The sequence below is a fragment of the Heliangelus exortis genome, chromosome 14, assembly GCF_036169615.1.
Source record: "Heliangelus exortis chromosome 14, bHelExo1.hap1, whole genome shotgun sequence".
In the NCBI taxonomy this organism is placed as follows: domain Eukaryota; kingdom Metazoa; phylum Chordata; class Aves; order Apodiformes; family Trochilidae; genus Heliangelus; species Heliangelus exortis.
The window spans coordinates 4,609,349-4,624,001 of record NC_092435.1 but is presented as its reverse complement, the minus strand read 5'-3'; the positions used below and the strand labels follow the sequence as shown (position 1 = coordinate 4,624,001).

General features: G+C 43.6%; 2 protein-coding genes and 1 long non-coding RNA gene across 4 annotated transcripts in view; 2 read left to right on the top strand and 1 right to left on the bottom strand.

The window, feature by feature from the left end:
* The window catches only part of SLC6A14 (solute carrier family 6 member 14), a 44,055-nt gene extending 39,685 nt beyond the window's left edge, over positions 1–4,370 (bottom strand). The window contains exons 1-2 of the mRNA XM_071758280.1: positions 4,246–4,370; positions 3,256–3,349 (exon numbers count right to left, since the gene is read on the bottom strand). The gene's annotated coding sequence lies outside the window, so the exon portion shown is untranslated. The remainder of the gene's footprint in view (positions 1–3,255; positions 3,350–4,245) is intronic.
* Positions 4,371–5,583: 1,213 nt separating this feature from the next.
* On the top strand, positions 5,584–8,547 carry LOC139802784 (uncharacterized). The gene is made up of 2 exons (XR_011728781.1): positions 5,584–5,943; positions 7,122–8,547. It is a non-coding gene; the product is annotated as an uncharacterized lncRNA (long non-coding RNA).
* A 2,108-nt stretch (positions 8,548–10,655) lies between these two features.
* LOC139802783 (nyctalopin-like) lies at positions 10,656–14,255 on the top strand. Of its 2 annotated transcripts, XM_071758278.1 has the most exons (2): positions 10,656–12,772; positions 12,881–14,255. In XM_071758278.1, the coding sequence occupies exon 2, from the start codon at positions 12,925–12,927 to the stop codon at positions 14,098–14,100; it is 1,176 nt and encodes a 391-aa protein (XP_071614379.1). In that variant the 5' UTR covers positions 10,656–12,772; positions 12,881–12,924; the 3' UTR covers positions 14,101–14,255. The 2 variants fall into 2 exon arrangements, with proteins under 2 accessions (XP_071614379.1, XP_071614378.1); XM_071758277.1 differs by having other exon boundaries at positions 10,656–14,255.
* Positions 14,256–14,653: the final 398 nt, after the last annotated feature.

Sequence of the window (14,653 nt, the reverse complement as noted above, 5' to 3'; positions counted from 1 at the left end):
GATTAAGGTATGCAGAATAATTTTTAGAGGATTACACTGAAGCAATATTTAACCAGTTTTCCAGGAAGTACATGACAGATTTTTCATAGCATAATTTTGGGGAGTAGTTTGTCTGTGCAGTCTGTGTCTGGACTTAGAGAAACATTCACAGATTTACCCCTACACAAATAATTGCTTTTTATTGTTCACACAGGAAGTATAGAAGGCTGTGAAAGAAGAGTGACCCTTAGAATGCTATTAGATAAAAAAATCTTGGTCAAACACCACTAGGTTTACAACACAGAAAGACAATTAGGAGGATCTAAAGAAAGATTCTCTGAGGAAGTGTCCCTCTTCAGGATTATAGACCATGGGACAACTTTAGATAAAGGTATAATTAATAGATGGCTCATTTAGGGTTTTCCTTGGATTTATCTCAGTGCAGTAGTTTTGAGAAATGTATTTAATTACAATAATTAAAGATAATAATAATAAGAAGAAATAATAAGAGCTTCCCTGGGGAAGCTCTGTTATAAGCCCTTTTTGTACATGCTGGAAGAGGGAGAAAGAAAGTTTGATGCATGAGGTCAAAGGCGCCTTGGCATCCCCCCCACACCCTTTCTTCTGAAAGAAGACTTACTGGCTTTACTGGTATTACCAAACATTCCCAACAGCAACAAACTTCAGTTTCTGATGCTAAAATGAAGAAAAGAGCTGAAGGAAAGAAGCCATAGCTTCCCACCTTGTAAATCAAGCAGCAAACTCTGTCAAAGGAGGTGATGTGTTTGTGTAATGGAGCACAAGGTGGGATTCCTGCATTAAGTTCTGTAACAGTTATGTGGGACAGGAGATACCCAGCCCTACTCTGGTCATCTGTGTAATGGTATTTGAGGGAAGGAAGAGCAAGAATTTGAGAGAAACTCAATGAGTCTGACCATATTCAACTTGATGCATTAAAAAACAAAATTGCTCATTAAATAAATTTTCTGTCAAAAGGAAAACAAAATAAAGTTTAACCAGTTCTATGGAAACTAAGGGAGAATAAACCAACCACGGCACAGGAGATAAAAGACAATAAAATCAGACACAAAATTTGCCCTCAGTTTGAAGAATGCAATGGTAAAGCTCTTGAGGAGCTGTGAGCCAGATAGGAAGATGGTAGAGGTGGTCAGAGATTTGCAAAATAGAAAAGGTAAGCTTAAAAAAAAAAAGTAGAACCAATGATATCATTACCAACAAGGATGACTGACTTGAGCCCTTCTCAGGGCAAAAATGGTAATGTTCAGCTCCAAAACTCTGATCTGATAGCTTTTAAAAGAGCTTCAGTGAGCTGGCACAAGAGCAAAGAAAGGAAAAGGGAAAGTAAGGTGAAGCTTTAGGTGTTTTTTCATCAGAAGTTATTGAAATGAACAAGACTAATGGGCAGTGTTATATTTCTTGGTACAAGCTTTAGTTTTTGTTGGAAATGACAAAAAACTGGTAGTCTTGTTAAAATGAACTTCAAAGAATGCTCCCTCTTGGATGAAACATGACATTATTGTCTCTGTGTGTTCATTCTGTGTGCAATTTTTATCTCTACTATTTCTTCAGGTCTTGCAAGTTAAGACCTTAATACTACTAGGGAATTTTGAAGCTTATCATAAAAGCTTTGGAGTATTCCTTCAGTTCTTGTATCTTAAGAGGTTTTCCTCAATTGCACAAGACAGAAAACACTGGAAGACATTGCAGGCAGAAGTTAGCAGAAAAGGAAAGAGAGCTTCTGATGAATCTAAGAGGTGGTATTTGGCTACTCAATAATCCTTTTTCTTTGATAGAATATCGAAGAGCTTTTGGTAAAGGTACAACAGAAGACATAGCAGATCTGGTGCTTGTGACTGTATTTATTGGAGAGAGGACTCCACTATTGAATTGCATCCCAGAAGCTCCCCAGAGGAGAGATTGCTCATTGCAATGAACACACTGTTAAATCAAATTAAGTCATTTTTAGACTCTAATTATAGTGCTCTATTCCCAGACTGTGTTTTGGAAGGGGACATGAAGATGTCTGCTGCTGCCTGCAAAAAAACATTAATGACCCACCAACAAAATTTCCTACCAGATATGTTATCACCATCAAAGAATACCATATTAGCAGAAATATTTTCTTAGAGCTTTTGGTGACCTCCATGTAGTGAGTGTTTTCCTTGTCTATGATCAGTCTGACTGGTTTGCAAATAATACTGATACCAAAGGCTCATGGGTGGAGGCAGTTACTCTGTAGACATAAGAGGATCATTGTCAGTGCCTGTGATACTGATTTCATGTACCTCCGTTTCTGAGTCAAAGAAGATTCTTAGGATCTAATTTGGAATGTACTAAACTTTGAGAAGGTTCCAGCTGCCAGTGAGAAACTAATCACCAAAATATCATGATGAATAAAAAATATCAGAATTTTAACTTTTTCAGCCATCTTTTTGGAAAACACCAGGGATGAGAAGTGGACATGGAAAAGTGTTTCTCCCAGGGAAATTATTTAATGTAACATAAACTGACTCATAAAGGCATTTCCCTACAGCAGTTTCATGTATCCAGATTACCCTGCACTCTCTATAGAGTCCCTTCCCTTTGAAAGCAAGAGTGTCATGGGAAGCCTGGCTGAACACCTAAAACATGCAAGACCAAAAGTTAACAGAGATGCTTGGTCCATGCCTTGGGGAGCTATTCACTGCATTTACATTACTCATCCAAATCAGATTAAGAACAGCCAGCTGTGAGCCAGATTTCTTTGTGCAGACAATGCGTGAATACCTTCAAACATACCAGTAGCAATCAGCTCCCTTAAATGTCAGTGCAGAAAGAGCAATGCCAGCAGGCAATTTAGACTTATGCAACATGAAGCAAACTGCTAAGGCACCTTTTTCACCATTGAATATGAAGGAAACCAGAGGTCCTGCAGTGTAGTGGGATCTCTGCTCACAGATGGTAGCACCCCAGAGGGGTTTCCTAGGGCACTCTCAGCAGCTGCTCTGGCACCACCAGTTATGTTTCCTGAACATTTGCTCAATTACTCTTCACCTCTCACTCAGCTTTGATAGAATTCTGTGGAGTTTTCAAAACCATGTCAATATAGTTAGCAAACAGAGTGGAACTGGTCTTTTTCTGAGTACTACATTAAACTTCCAGTAGGCTAAAGACTACCAAATCTCACTCTTTTATATGATAAACAAAACAAAACCCAAAAAAACCCCCTCAAAACTCTAATGATATTATTATAACATTGAAGTCATGTTTTGATACCTTCTTAGCAGATGCTTTTTTGCAGCAGTCTATAATTCAGCACTAGGTGGCCTCTTTCTTCTTTCAGAGAAGGTCTGATAAGTCAGTATATCACCTAAAGACATAATAAAAAGTAAAACAAAATCATTAAGCTTATCTACAGGACTTTGTTCTGGACAGTTTTAAGATGAACATTGCAGAACAGCTCATTATTTCCTAGCTGGAATGCATTCCCAGTAACCTGGAATACTGAACTGAGGATCTGTAGCTTGGCTTGCATCCTGAGTCTTGAACAATGTTTTAGCCACACAGCAACAACCAAGAAGATACAAACAGTATTTTATTCCTGAAAAAAACCACCACACCATGTCCCTGCATCCTAACTCATAGATGCAAGAGTGTTCAGAAGGGAAGAGGAGAACATAGTGTTACTCTTTTGTACTCTGCTTAGGCTTTCCCCTGACTTGAACTAAACTCATGTATTTCAGCATTTGCCCTTCATGCAGCCAAGTGAGCTGCAAAAGCAGAAAGCTGGAATGAATCATGGAATTTCATAGGTTACAAAAATTTCATAGATTACAAAAATTACAAAATAGATACATAGATTACAAAAATTTTCATTACAAGAATTTTCATAGATTACAAAAAGGCCTAACAAGACCGAGGTTTCTAATGCAGACACTAGAACATAATATTTGACCATTTAGCTTTGTTGAAGAGTTTAATGAGGAAATGGAGCTTTGCCTACAGCAAGGGAGCAGCCCTCTGGCATAATGGCTTCAGGACAGGGGTTCTTATCTTGCCTTTCAGTATTTCCCAAGCACAATCACTGTTGCAAAATCACTGTGCTTCTGAAGAATAAGCTCTGTGCTAAACAAATGCCTACAATAGGTTCAGCCTTTAGAGCAGTATGTTCTGTTATGTAAGCTCAAATGAGGAAATAAAAAATGTTTGGCCATGTGGCTGAACAGCAACTTCCTCCATCAGTAGAAATGGGATGAATTTGTTTACAGAGCAGAGTAAATGCTTCATGCCCGGCAGAGAATGGAGACTGGAGCCTGCAGAGCCACTGAACTGAGAGCCAGCACAAGATGATCTGCAATGGGCTGCTTCTCTGGGGAGTCATATGGACACCTCTGTGAAGAGGAAAAGTAATTAGAGACTTCATTTGGTCACCATATGAAGAACATGTAGCTGTTACCTTCACCCTGCTGTACCTGCTGGCAGGGGGAGTTTCAGACCTCAATGAAGCTGAAGACAGCTTTTCCCTCTGTGCTGCCATTAAATACTGGGTTTGTAAAGAGCTAGGAGACACAAAGGGATCAAGGGCAAAGGAAATATTCTATACAGCAGCTGTAGATGTTAATTGCCAGCATGATGCTATTTTATCATAAGCTGTTGAGAGAGGATGTTAAATGTTACTGAATTTACTGTTATGTTCTCAGCCGGTCTAATGTGTACCTGCAGCACCATTATGAAAAAGATCATAGCACAGGCACAGGTGGCAACAAGAACACAAGGAAGATTTGTGACAGGTTCCTTGGCAGGAGAAAGCTCTGGGAACAACCTTTCAGTTCTTCATGTTTCTCCAGCTGCATCGAGCCTGGTTGCCTGGCTGGTGTATTACCAGTGTCCGGATGCACCGGAGTAAGTTCTCAGTGCTGTCACTTGCCCTTCGACCCAAGGAAAACCTGTGAACATTCCTTAATAATTATTCAAAGGCTTTCAACAGCTCTCATGCTGAATCTACCCTGTTTTTTCCACATGAAACTCTGATATTTTTTCAAATGTCAGATATTTTCTTTCAATGGTATGTGTTAACAGACTCTTGCTTAACCTAAGTGCTGCCTTAGAGCTTGACAACAACATCATTTCCCACCCAGCTTGGGTATGGATAAAATCTGCTCCTGCCTTCAGAATGAAGTCTGCTCTGAGTAATTTGGAGCTGAATTAGCTACAGGGTAGCCCAACATTAAGAACTTTCCTATCTGTTTTCATTACCTGTTTCTGTTTCCAGTTCATCATGGAGAGAGTTACCTGCAAGGTATCAAATCTCACCAGAAAAGCAGCTCAGAGCCATGCTGGACTAACCAAGGAATAAACATTCCTGATTCTTCTGGGTAATTGCTTTTTTGGGTGCTCCAGTGGATGATATAAAGATCTCTGCATTCCTGCAGGGGATGAAGATCGGAATAAAACAAGATTAAAGATTACCAGATCCCAGGCTGAATGCCAGAGATGTCCAGGAGACTCTATCACACTCTAAAATCTTTGTTCCTAGACCTGTCCTTGCAAACAACTCCCTTGGGTTGTGTAATTTCCCTAATAAAAGCCCTTGTGCAGCAGATTTGAAAGAAAAAATAAATCTTGTTACTTTTAAACATGTTGATTACACTATAAAGCCTCTCTGAGCCTGAATGTACATTCTTAAGTACTTTTGTCAAAAGTGTTTACTGCATTCTGGATTGCCCATGGAAGAATCTTCTTCCAAAGAAGCACAAGCATTTTGAAGAACAAATTATGTACACCTCATAATGTACATACTCATCTAAAAGAGGAGAATTATTACTGTAAAACAAGGACATTCATCACTGATTCATGATGCTCTAAGACCCTGAAGTTCACAACAGTAGAAATTTTGTATGGAGAGCCAGACTGTGCTGTCCTTACTTTGGAAGGAGCCTTGATGAAGTTGAAGGTGTTTACAAGGTAAGATGCTAGCACCAGATTCTGGTTTCTGGAGATAGTAATCCTCTATTTCATTTTAGCTGCCTGTCATGCTGACTTGGCAGCTGTATTGGATACATTGCATTTGCAACGCTGCATTTCACTGGGTTGGATACTGTTTTGTTTTTTTCTTATTTGCTGCAAAAATAATAAAATCTTTAAATTTACAATTATTAGTGCCCAAACTCTCACTGGATCCTGGCTTACCGTAACTGCTTGTCTTACAGGCACAGATCAGAGCTTTGCAAACATATTTGCTTAAACTGAAGAGCTTCTGGTTGTCAGAGGGGGTAAACTGAGCTGTATCTCACAGCAGGGAAATTAATGTCATGGCCCTCATCCACTCCCATATTACTCAGCTTTGTCCCTGTGGAACAATTAGAGTATTAACAGAGTTCTATCCAGGGATTACAGTGTCAAATTTATATTCTGTCTCAGCTGAAGAGGAAGTGGAAAGAGGCAGTAAGGGAGCTTACTTAGCCTGCTCCCTGCCCCAGGGCTCTCCACTCCAGGACCAAGGTCCAGAAACACGTAGCCAGGTCTGTACAATTGCCTCCTGGCTTCTTGCCCCACTTCACTCACAGTGGCAAAGAGAAAAGCCAAAAAAGCTGGGCTTGGAAGCTTCAGGAGGTACACCACCACCATCTATGGTCTTTGACAGAAGTAAGGACTGACATTTGTAGTGGGCAGGATTACAGCTTGGGCATAGAGAGGGAGAGAGGGTGGGGAGGATGCATGGATGTCCTATGGATGCTGTGGGGATGTGCCTCTGGGCTGCAAAAGAGGCAGAAGTCTCCCTGGTTCCCATCCTTAGTGTCCATGGCAGCAGATGTGCCTCTACTGAAACATAGGCCCAGCACCCCCCAGCCCTGCTTCCCGGGGGTGGCAAAGCTGGAGGCACCAAAACACTGCCAAGTGATGGTTACAGATATGGAAATGCTGGTGTGTGGGAGCAGGTCTGGAAACACCTCACTGGGCTTAACTGCTGAACATCTCCCAGGGCCAGGTGTTACTTCCCTTTAAACACCCTCACACACAAACCTCTTTTCCATGAACAAATCACAATTTTTACTCTTTTTGTTTGTTTGTTTCCTTTCTTTCCTGTTTTGATTCTGCTGAAACCCAGCAAACAGAGGGGAGGGAACTCTGGCTCTCAGCAGGTGCCTCATCAGATTCCCTGCCAAACAGTGCAGGTGCTCGGCTGACCACTGTACCCAGTGAAGGCAGCAGCGCTGGGCTCCTCCTGCAGTCAGGTTTTGGGTACGACAGAGCCCTGGGAGACTCAAACCCTTCCTGCCAGACCCCATGGGACAGAGCAACAAACCTGTCTGGTGCACCTACCTAGATCCCACAGCAAGCAGACATGAGGAAGGCACATCCCAGGACCTTGCTGAATGGAGTCCTTCCCAACAACAGAAGTCACTTTCCTCCAAGGGAAGGAAACTTGAGAAGAGAGCAGCAAGTCTAACAGCATGAAGGAAAGGCTGCCAGACCATCTCAATCCCCACACTTCAGGTTTCCTGCCAGGACCACTCAAATACAGCATCCAAAAGTCCTCATTTTCATGGGGAACTGAGAGCAGTTCACTTCCTCTGTGGCATCTCATTGCCCTTGAGCCAGGACAAGGGGATGTGTTGTGAAGAGCATCCAAGTCGTGGCATTCAGCTGCAGAGTGGCAAGATGAAATTCCTGCCTAAAATCTGGCCTGAGGAGTGGGACAAGAGTGCTGTGTGACTGCTAGCACAGGCTCAGGCTGTGCTGATTTCTCAGGAAGCACATGCTGCACCAATAACTTCTTATTGTATATCTTATATAAACATTTAGCTCACCAGCCAGTACTACCTCATGCTAACAAATGCCAGTGACTTTCTCTGCTTCATATATTAATGTTGTTTATTAAAGTCAGCTGAGGAACACACACAGGACATGCTTGTTTGGCCTGAGACTCCTTCTGCAATTCAATTAAGCTGAGAGTAATCAGCCACAGCTAGGAAAGGAAGCTTCAAATATCTTCCATCTCTCTTTGGGGAAAAATTCACTGAAAAGCACAGAAGGGCTCCAGGACATTCTACCCTCCAAAAAATACCCTGCTACCACTCTCAGCTTTGAATCCAAATCTGTCAGCATTTCAACTTGGTTGATCACAATGGGTTCCTTCCACTCCCCACTACTGATGGGCAGGTAGAGTGGGTGCCTGCAGCCCCAGCCAAAATCTAACTGCTGCTTCTAAATTCATCTTCCTGTATTTGCAGAGTGAGCAACCACACACATTCCCAATGTCCCTGCTGAAAATGGATGAATTGCTCTCGGCCACAATCCCAGGGCTGTTTCTGAGGGCAGCAGGATGGATGCAGCTGCTCCCAGGCCTGCCCATCATCCACAGGGCTCCTGCCTTGGACAGGCTCTCCTCATTTTCTAGGGCACACAGGGCTTGCAAAGGACCAGGGTTGCAAGTATTAGCAAAATGCTCTCTTAAAAGAAAATTAGCTTCTAAGCTTGCTAGTAAAAAAACTTACTTAAATTTTTGTTCACGTATTTTTGCAGAAAATCCTAAAAAATAAACATAGCATGCTGAAGCCATGAAAAGTCCTACAGTTTCCATCATAAATACCTGGAAAAAAACATGAAAAGCCTGATCATGACGGAAGAAATTAATAGGGCTCAACATTATTCAATTTTCTCTAAAAATAATGCAGAAACTCCCCCACTTCTACCTCAAGTTTCTCTGCAGACAGAGGTTTTGGAAGTTTCTTTAACAATGATACTCAAGTTTATGACCTATTAGAGGTACAGGACAGACCTGGCAAACACTGCTGAGCTCATGGAGTCACTTGGTTTGTCACTCTTGCAGAATATGACCCTCAGGGTAGTCTTTTGAAACTGCATTTTGAAAGAAGGAATTTTCCTCCCCTCTCAGTTTTGCCTCCCATTTAATAGTCCTTTTTTGTTTCCTTGTTTCTGGGAGGGTAACACTGAGTGCAGACACCTCAGCCCCAGCCGGTGGTCAGTGATCCCTGCCCTCCAGTGGGAGATGCTGCATTGCTGCTGTCTCACTGGGAAAGCTTTGTCTTTATTTTCTCCAGCATCTCACAGGTGTAAATGCAACTGGACCTGGTTTCCAGACTCCTGTAGCATTTCCCCATCTGTATAGGTCTGCACACCAGGCAGAAGGCATGAAACTTGTTAAAAACTGTGCTTTTGAGTACATCCAAACTGACATTTCGGAAATGTGCAGCACTCAGGGTAAGTACAGGTGAAGCACTGGTGCCACTGGTGCCACTGGGGGCAGGTGGTGTAGTTTAGCTTTTGTTTTGAGACTACAAAGATGCCAATTAATGGCACAGTCATGTTCATTACTGGTCAGTGTTGTGGCAAAGGTAAAAGCCTCCACAACCTCTTATTACTCCTGTGACCTTTCCACTTTGAACACCTGGTAATTTTCTTAGTATGATTTGTTTTGCTGTAGCATGACTATGTTGGTGTCTTCACTGCTAAGAAATTTACAGTTTGTCCTTCCAGAAATATGCAGCTCCCCAGATACTATTGGCTCCTCAGAATATTTTCAGCAGAAGCATTCCAGGGGGGATGCATTAGCTGTTCTTTCATTCTCTGGGATAATCATCTCTCCAGCTACTGACCCCATTAGAGAACACCAGACCAAGAGAGGGGGGAGTGGTTATTTGTGGTCAAGCCCCTGTTTTGCCAAGTTCTGCACAAACTTTTCATTTCACATCACTCCAAGACAGGCAAATTTCTTGAATAAACCCATTTTCACAGGCACCAGTGAAGGAACTTACCCCCACCCTAACAGTGAAAAATGGCTCCTGCACCAGGTTCCCTCAGCTTCCAGGCACCAGTCAGTGTTGGGACTTCCAGGGGGTAACTCCTGGTTGCCCAACTAACAAGAATTATTTCTGAGCCATGGACCCAAAACTGCTAAAATACAAGAGTAACTCATCAGAGAGAATTCCCTGAAGTTAATGACCTTTTGGTCACCCTGGGTCACCAAGCCTGTGGAAAAGCTGCTGGTGATTAAGCTAGCAGATCCCTTTTTTAGATTGAGCATATGAAGCCTGATCCTTTCTGAAAGATCCAAAAGGACTTGTATATCTCCAGCAAAAGAACATTTCAAATAATCATCAAAATTTACTTTAAAACAATGCTCATAACTGAAAGGAACACAGTGGGAAATTATTTGTTAAAAAGGTAGCTAGAGAGAAAAATCATGTGGGTTGTTCTTCTAATGGACCATATCTTTACCTTGTCTCTGCAGCATCTGATGTGGTGGCAATGCTGGCTGCTGCAGCAATGGTGCTAAAGAAGCTGCAGCTGGGCAGGCAATGCTGAGCACTTCTTGCAAAGGAGGACTGAGCACTGCAGCACACATGGAATATACCTGCAGTCATCATCTTAGATCAACACTCAGTCCCCAGAACAGGTTTAGCTCTCCATGGTGTTAAGTGGAGAGCACACCACTGTGTTTCTTCCACTCCAAGGGCAGCTGTGACCACAGCTCAAGTGTGGCCCAGGCAGCAGCCACAGCCCAGCAAGGCAGCTGCCACCTCTAGTGCATCATGGAATTACAGAGATCATATGGGATTGCCAATCCCATGAAAAGGTGTAAGTCTGGTCATTCTGGTACTTATGATTTCCCTTGGGTCTATGGGTTCTGAATCAAGGAGACATCCTGCAGCTGTGTGGTCCTCTGGTTTCACCAGGTTTTAGTTCAGTTAAGTGATATCTGGCAGTGATGAGCCCTAAGAGCTGCATGATTTTGGTCTCTGAAAAATTCCAGTATGAAATCAAGGCGAATTAGAGAAAGCACTGGGCTTAAATAAGGGCTAGAACATTATAACACTACTGGAAATACAACCAGAAATCAGGCCTGTGTAGGGTAACAAGAATGCCAGAGCAAGCAGTCCATCTTCTTAACTACAAACATCAGCTGGATCTGAGCTCATTCCTGCCAGACACAGAGCAGCTCACTCATCCTGCACAGAGACCAGCAGAGACCTCTCTCCTTCATAGGGGTGCAGAGGCCAAGTCATGGAGCACTGGATATTTGTAGCTGTGCTGCAGCAGGAGGTTGGAGAAGCCACGGTGATCCCAGCAGCAGGACACCCCTCCAAAGTGATGTCCTCAAATAACCAATCCCAACTGAGCCAAAACCAAAGATTCACCCACCAAAATCTTTGGCATGTCAGCAGCTAGATGGGGTGAGAGGTGCATGTTTCCACCTTCCTCTGGAGCTCCCAGGACAAGCTGCTTGGGAAGGTGCTGGTACTGCTGTTCTCAGCTGGTAAACCAGCTTGGCCCCAAGTAACACTACAGCAAAGCCTGTCTGACTAAATAAATGATGCTGTTTCCAGCTCCATTATACAACACGACCACCCCAGCCAAGATTCCAGGAGAAGCTGTTCTCTGGGGGGTTGTTGCTTGAAAAAAAAATGAAGAAAGCAGAACTAGCTGAAGCCAACATAGAGATTTAATGGCACAGGAAACCGAAGCTGCTTCTGCCAAAAAAACAATGAATCTGAAAAATTGTCCAATTCACTGCTTGGCATATCATATATTTGTTATTAGCCACTGTCTGGACAGAGCAGACAAAACAGGAGAGAAGGAAAAACCAAATCTGTAAAACATGAAAAAGAAAAAAACCTGAGCCAGACCAAGAAATTAAGAGCAGTGAAATGCACCTGAATGGATGGGGCTGAAAGAAGGTGGTGCAAACACATTTAAAATATGTTCTTCTCTACCAGACAGAGAAGTGAGATGAAAACAGAAGACTGAGAAGAAAAAAGAGCAGCAACTATCACTGATTGCCCTGCTTACACATCAGCTGCAAGGTCTGAATTACTGCTCTTAGCATTGTAAACAAAATCATCAGCCTGCAGACTTTTGATCCCTGGCTGCCAGGTACATCAATCAGGCCCCCAGTTCCACTTCTCCTTAGCACTCTGGATATAGGGTAAGACCAGGAAGGGGCACAAGAACATGGGCTTTTTAGGGACCCAAACCCACCTCCAGTTGCTCAGTGACATCTTCAGACCTGCTGGGGACAGGTAGTGCCCTGGAAATGGCAGCATGCCCTTGGGGTGCTCTGCCCACAGGGATCATCTTTTACCACAGGGTGATGGCTCAGGGCTTATCCCAAGAAAAGGCTCCACCAGGATGCAGCACTCCCCAGCATGTTCCTGGCTGGCAGGGAGAGAGAAGTTTGCAACAGCTCCTGACAGTTTCCTGGTTTTGTACAGAGGAGTAACAACCATCAACAGGGATGTTCTCAGGGCTCAGATGCCCACTTTCCTTGGCACCTGGATCCCAGCCTGAACCCAGAGCATCTGCCAGCATGTGCAGCCACACCTGGGGCAAAGCCCCTGTCTCACATCCTGATGGCAGTGCTGCTCTCAGCTGCCTTTGCTGAATCCATAACTTGAGAAAAGTACAAACATCCACTCTCACCACAAAGGGTTTTTTTAAGCAAACTGGCAAGCAGATCCTGAGAACAGTGATCACCTCAGGAGAGAAGCCTATCCCTGACAGATCCTGCCAGGAGTCTGTTACCTGCTGCTGCTGTTTGCAGAAGGCAGGAGGTGGGAAAAACCACTGCCAGAGCATGATGCTCAGCTGAGCAATCTCCTGCCTCTCAGTAATGCTCTTTACAGTAAGGCTGCACTTAATCTGCTTTTATCTGCTAAAGACTTGATCCCTATTGGTCTGCAGGAGGAAGAAACAGCTAATTTATTTCCACTGTGCACTAAAAGCACAGCCCAACCAAGACTGCAATGGTCAAGGTTCACCAATCCAAAAGGTACATGCTCTTTTTCTTATCTTCTTCTCTACTATTAACGATGTATTAGATGTGGTGACTTATAGCTGGTCATGTTCTTTTTTGTTATATTGATACTTACTTGTGCAGCAAAGGCTGGACTGAATCTGAATATCTCTGATTCATGCCCAAGCATGTGCAAATGTGCACCTGAAGAGATTACCTCCTGTAACAGAGCCGGACTGAGAGCACTCCCTGGAGAAATAGCAGCATCCACTGTTTCTCTAAACCTCTCAAATAATTATTTGCGGATTCTCACCACCAACACCTTCAAAAACCTGACTTTTCTCCACAGCCTCTGGCTAGATGGGAACAATCTGACTTTCCTGTCCCCAGGGACCTTCCACACGCTCAGCAAGCTGCGAGAGCTGCACCTCAGCAGGAACTCACGCCTCACCTACCTGCATGCCAACACTTTCAGAGGACTTTTAAACCTCATCAGCCTGGATTTGTCCCACTGCAATATATTCGAAATCCATCCACTTCTATTTTCACACCTGCCTTCTTTAGAAATACTTGATTTAGCCTCCAACAACATGAGGTATGTCCCACAAGCCTTTAAAAATCTCTCCAGCCTCACAAGGCTGTCACTGGAGGACAACCACATAGAAGCCATTGGCAGAGATTCCTTGAAGGACCTGGAAACCCTGTATGATCTGAATCTCAGGAAGAATCGGATATGGATCATTCAGAACGGTGCTTTCACAAAGCTTCTCAGATTGGGCATGTTAAATTTAGGACACAACTTCATCGCTGATTTGCCTAATCAGCTTTTTGAAGGGTTGATCCAGCTCAAGACCATGCACCTTGAAGCCAACAGAATCACTGCTGTCGGCTGCACCTTCAGGCAGCTGCTGAACTTGAGAAGCTTGTACCTGAACAACAACCAGATCTCCTCCATCTCAGACTCTGCTTTCTTGTACATCAACAAGCTGCACTTCCTTCACCTGAGCAAGAACAACCTCAGCTCCCTCCCCATCCGCTTGTTTGCTGAGCTGCCCAAACTGAAGTTCGTGTTCTTATCCCACAACCCCTGGAAGTGTGACTGCAAGATGCTCTGGTTCTTGAGGTGGACGGCAACGCAGAGGGGAGTGATCAAAGGGCTGCACTGTGCCTTTCTGGGTCCTCACAACGTGACAGCACTCGAGATTCAACACTCAGGGGACCTGATGGACTGCACGGTGCCACCTGAGCTAGCAAGTGAGGACAAGTGCAAGGTGGCCAGCACCAGCCTGGCTCCTGGGCTCTCTGCTCTCCCCAGCAAGGTCATCCTGCTGGCATTTGTCTGCTCTGCATGGCATTTTGCATAGCAATGGGACACGTCCATTTCTATAAACTTTAAATTATGAACTGGAGGCCACTTACTTATTTTCTCACTGTTTGTGAACAATGGTTTCCATTACAGGTAGGTTTTATATGGAAATAGAGGGATTTTATTATATAAGAATAAATGCTTTCGCTGACAGGCAATGCTCAAATCTTAAATGCTAATATGAAAATTCAATGTAAATGGTCCCATAAAGAGCTGAATCTCACATTAGCAAATTCAGGGATGAGGCTTGAGCTGTGTGACACAGTGCTGGGAAACTTGGTCCCACCACAGCCTCTGTCCTCCTCATTTCCCAGCTACCACAGCCACGTGCAATGTCTCAGAGAAGGGCTGCCTTCTTCTGGTCAGCCTGCACTGAGGGTATTGAATACTAATGAAATAGGAATGATTTGCACATGTTCGAGCACATCTGGAGCCCCTAAAAAAGGCTCAGTCCATCAGCATCTCTGTAAACATCTGGTAGCTTTCCATAGCTGGAACATATGGTGTTCTGTTGTTAGAAGATAGAGCAGTTGAGGTGTGGGCAAAAGTGG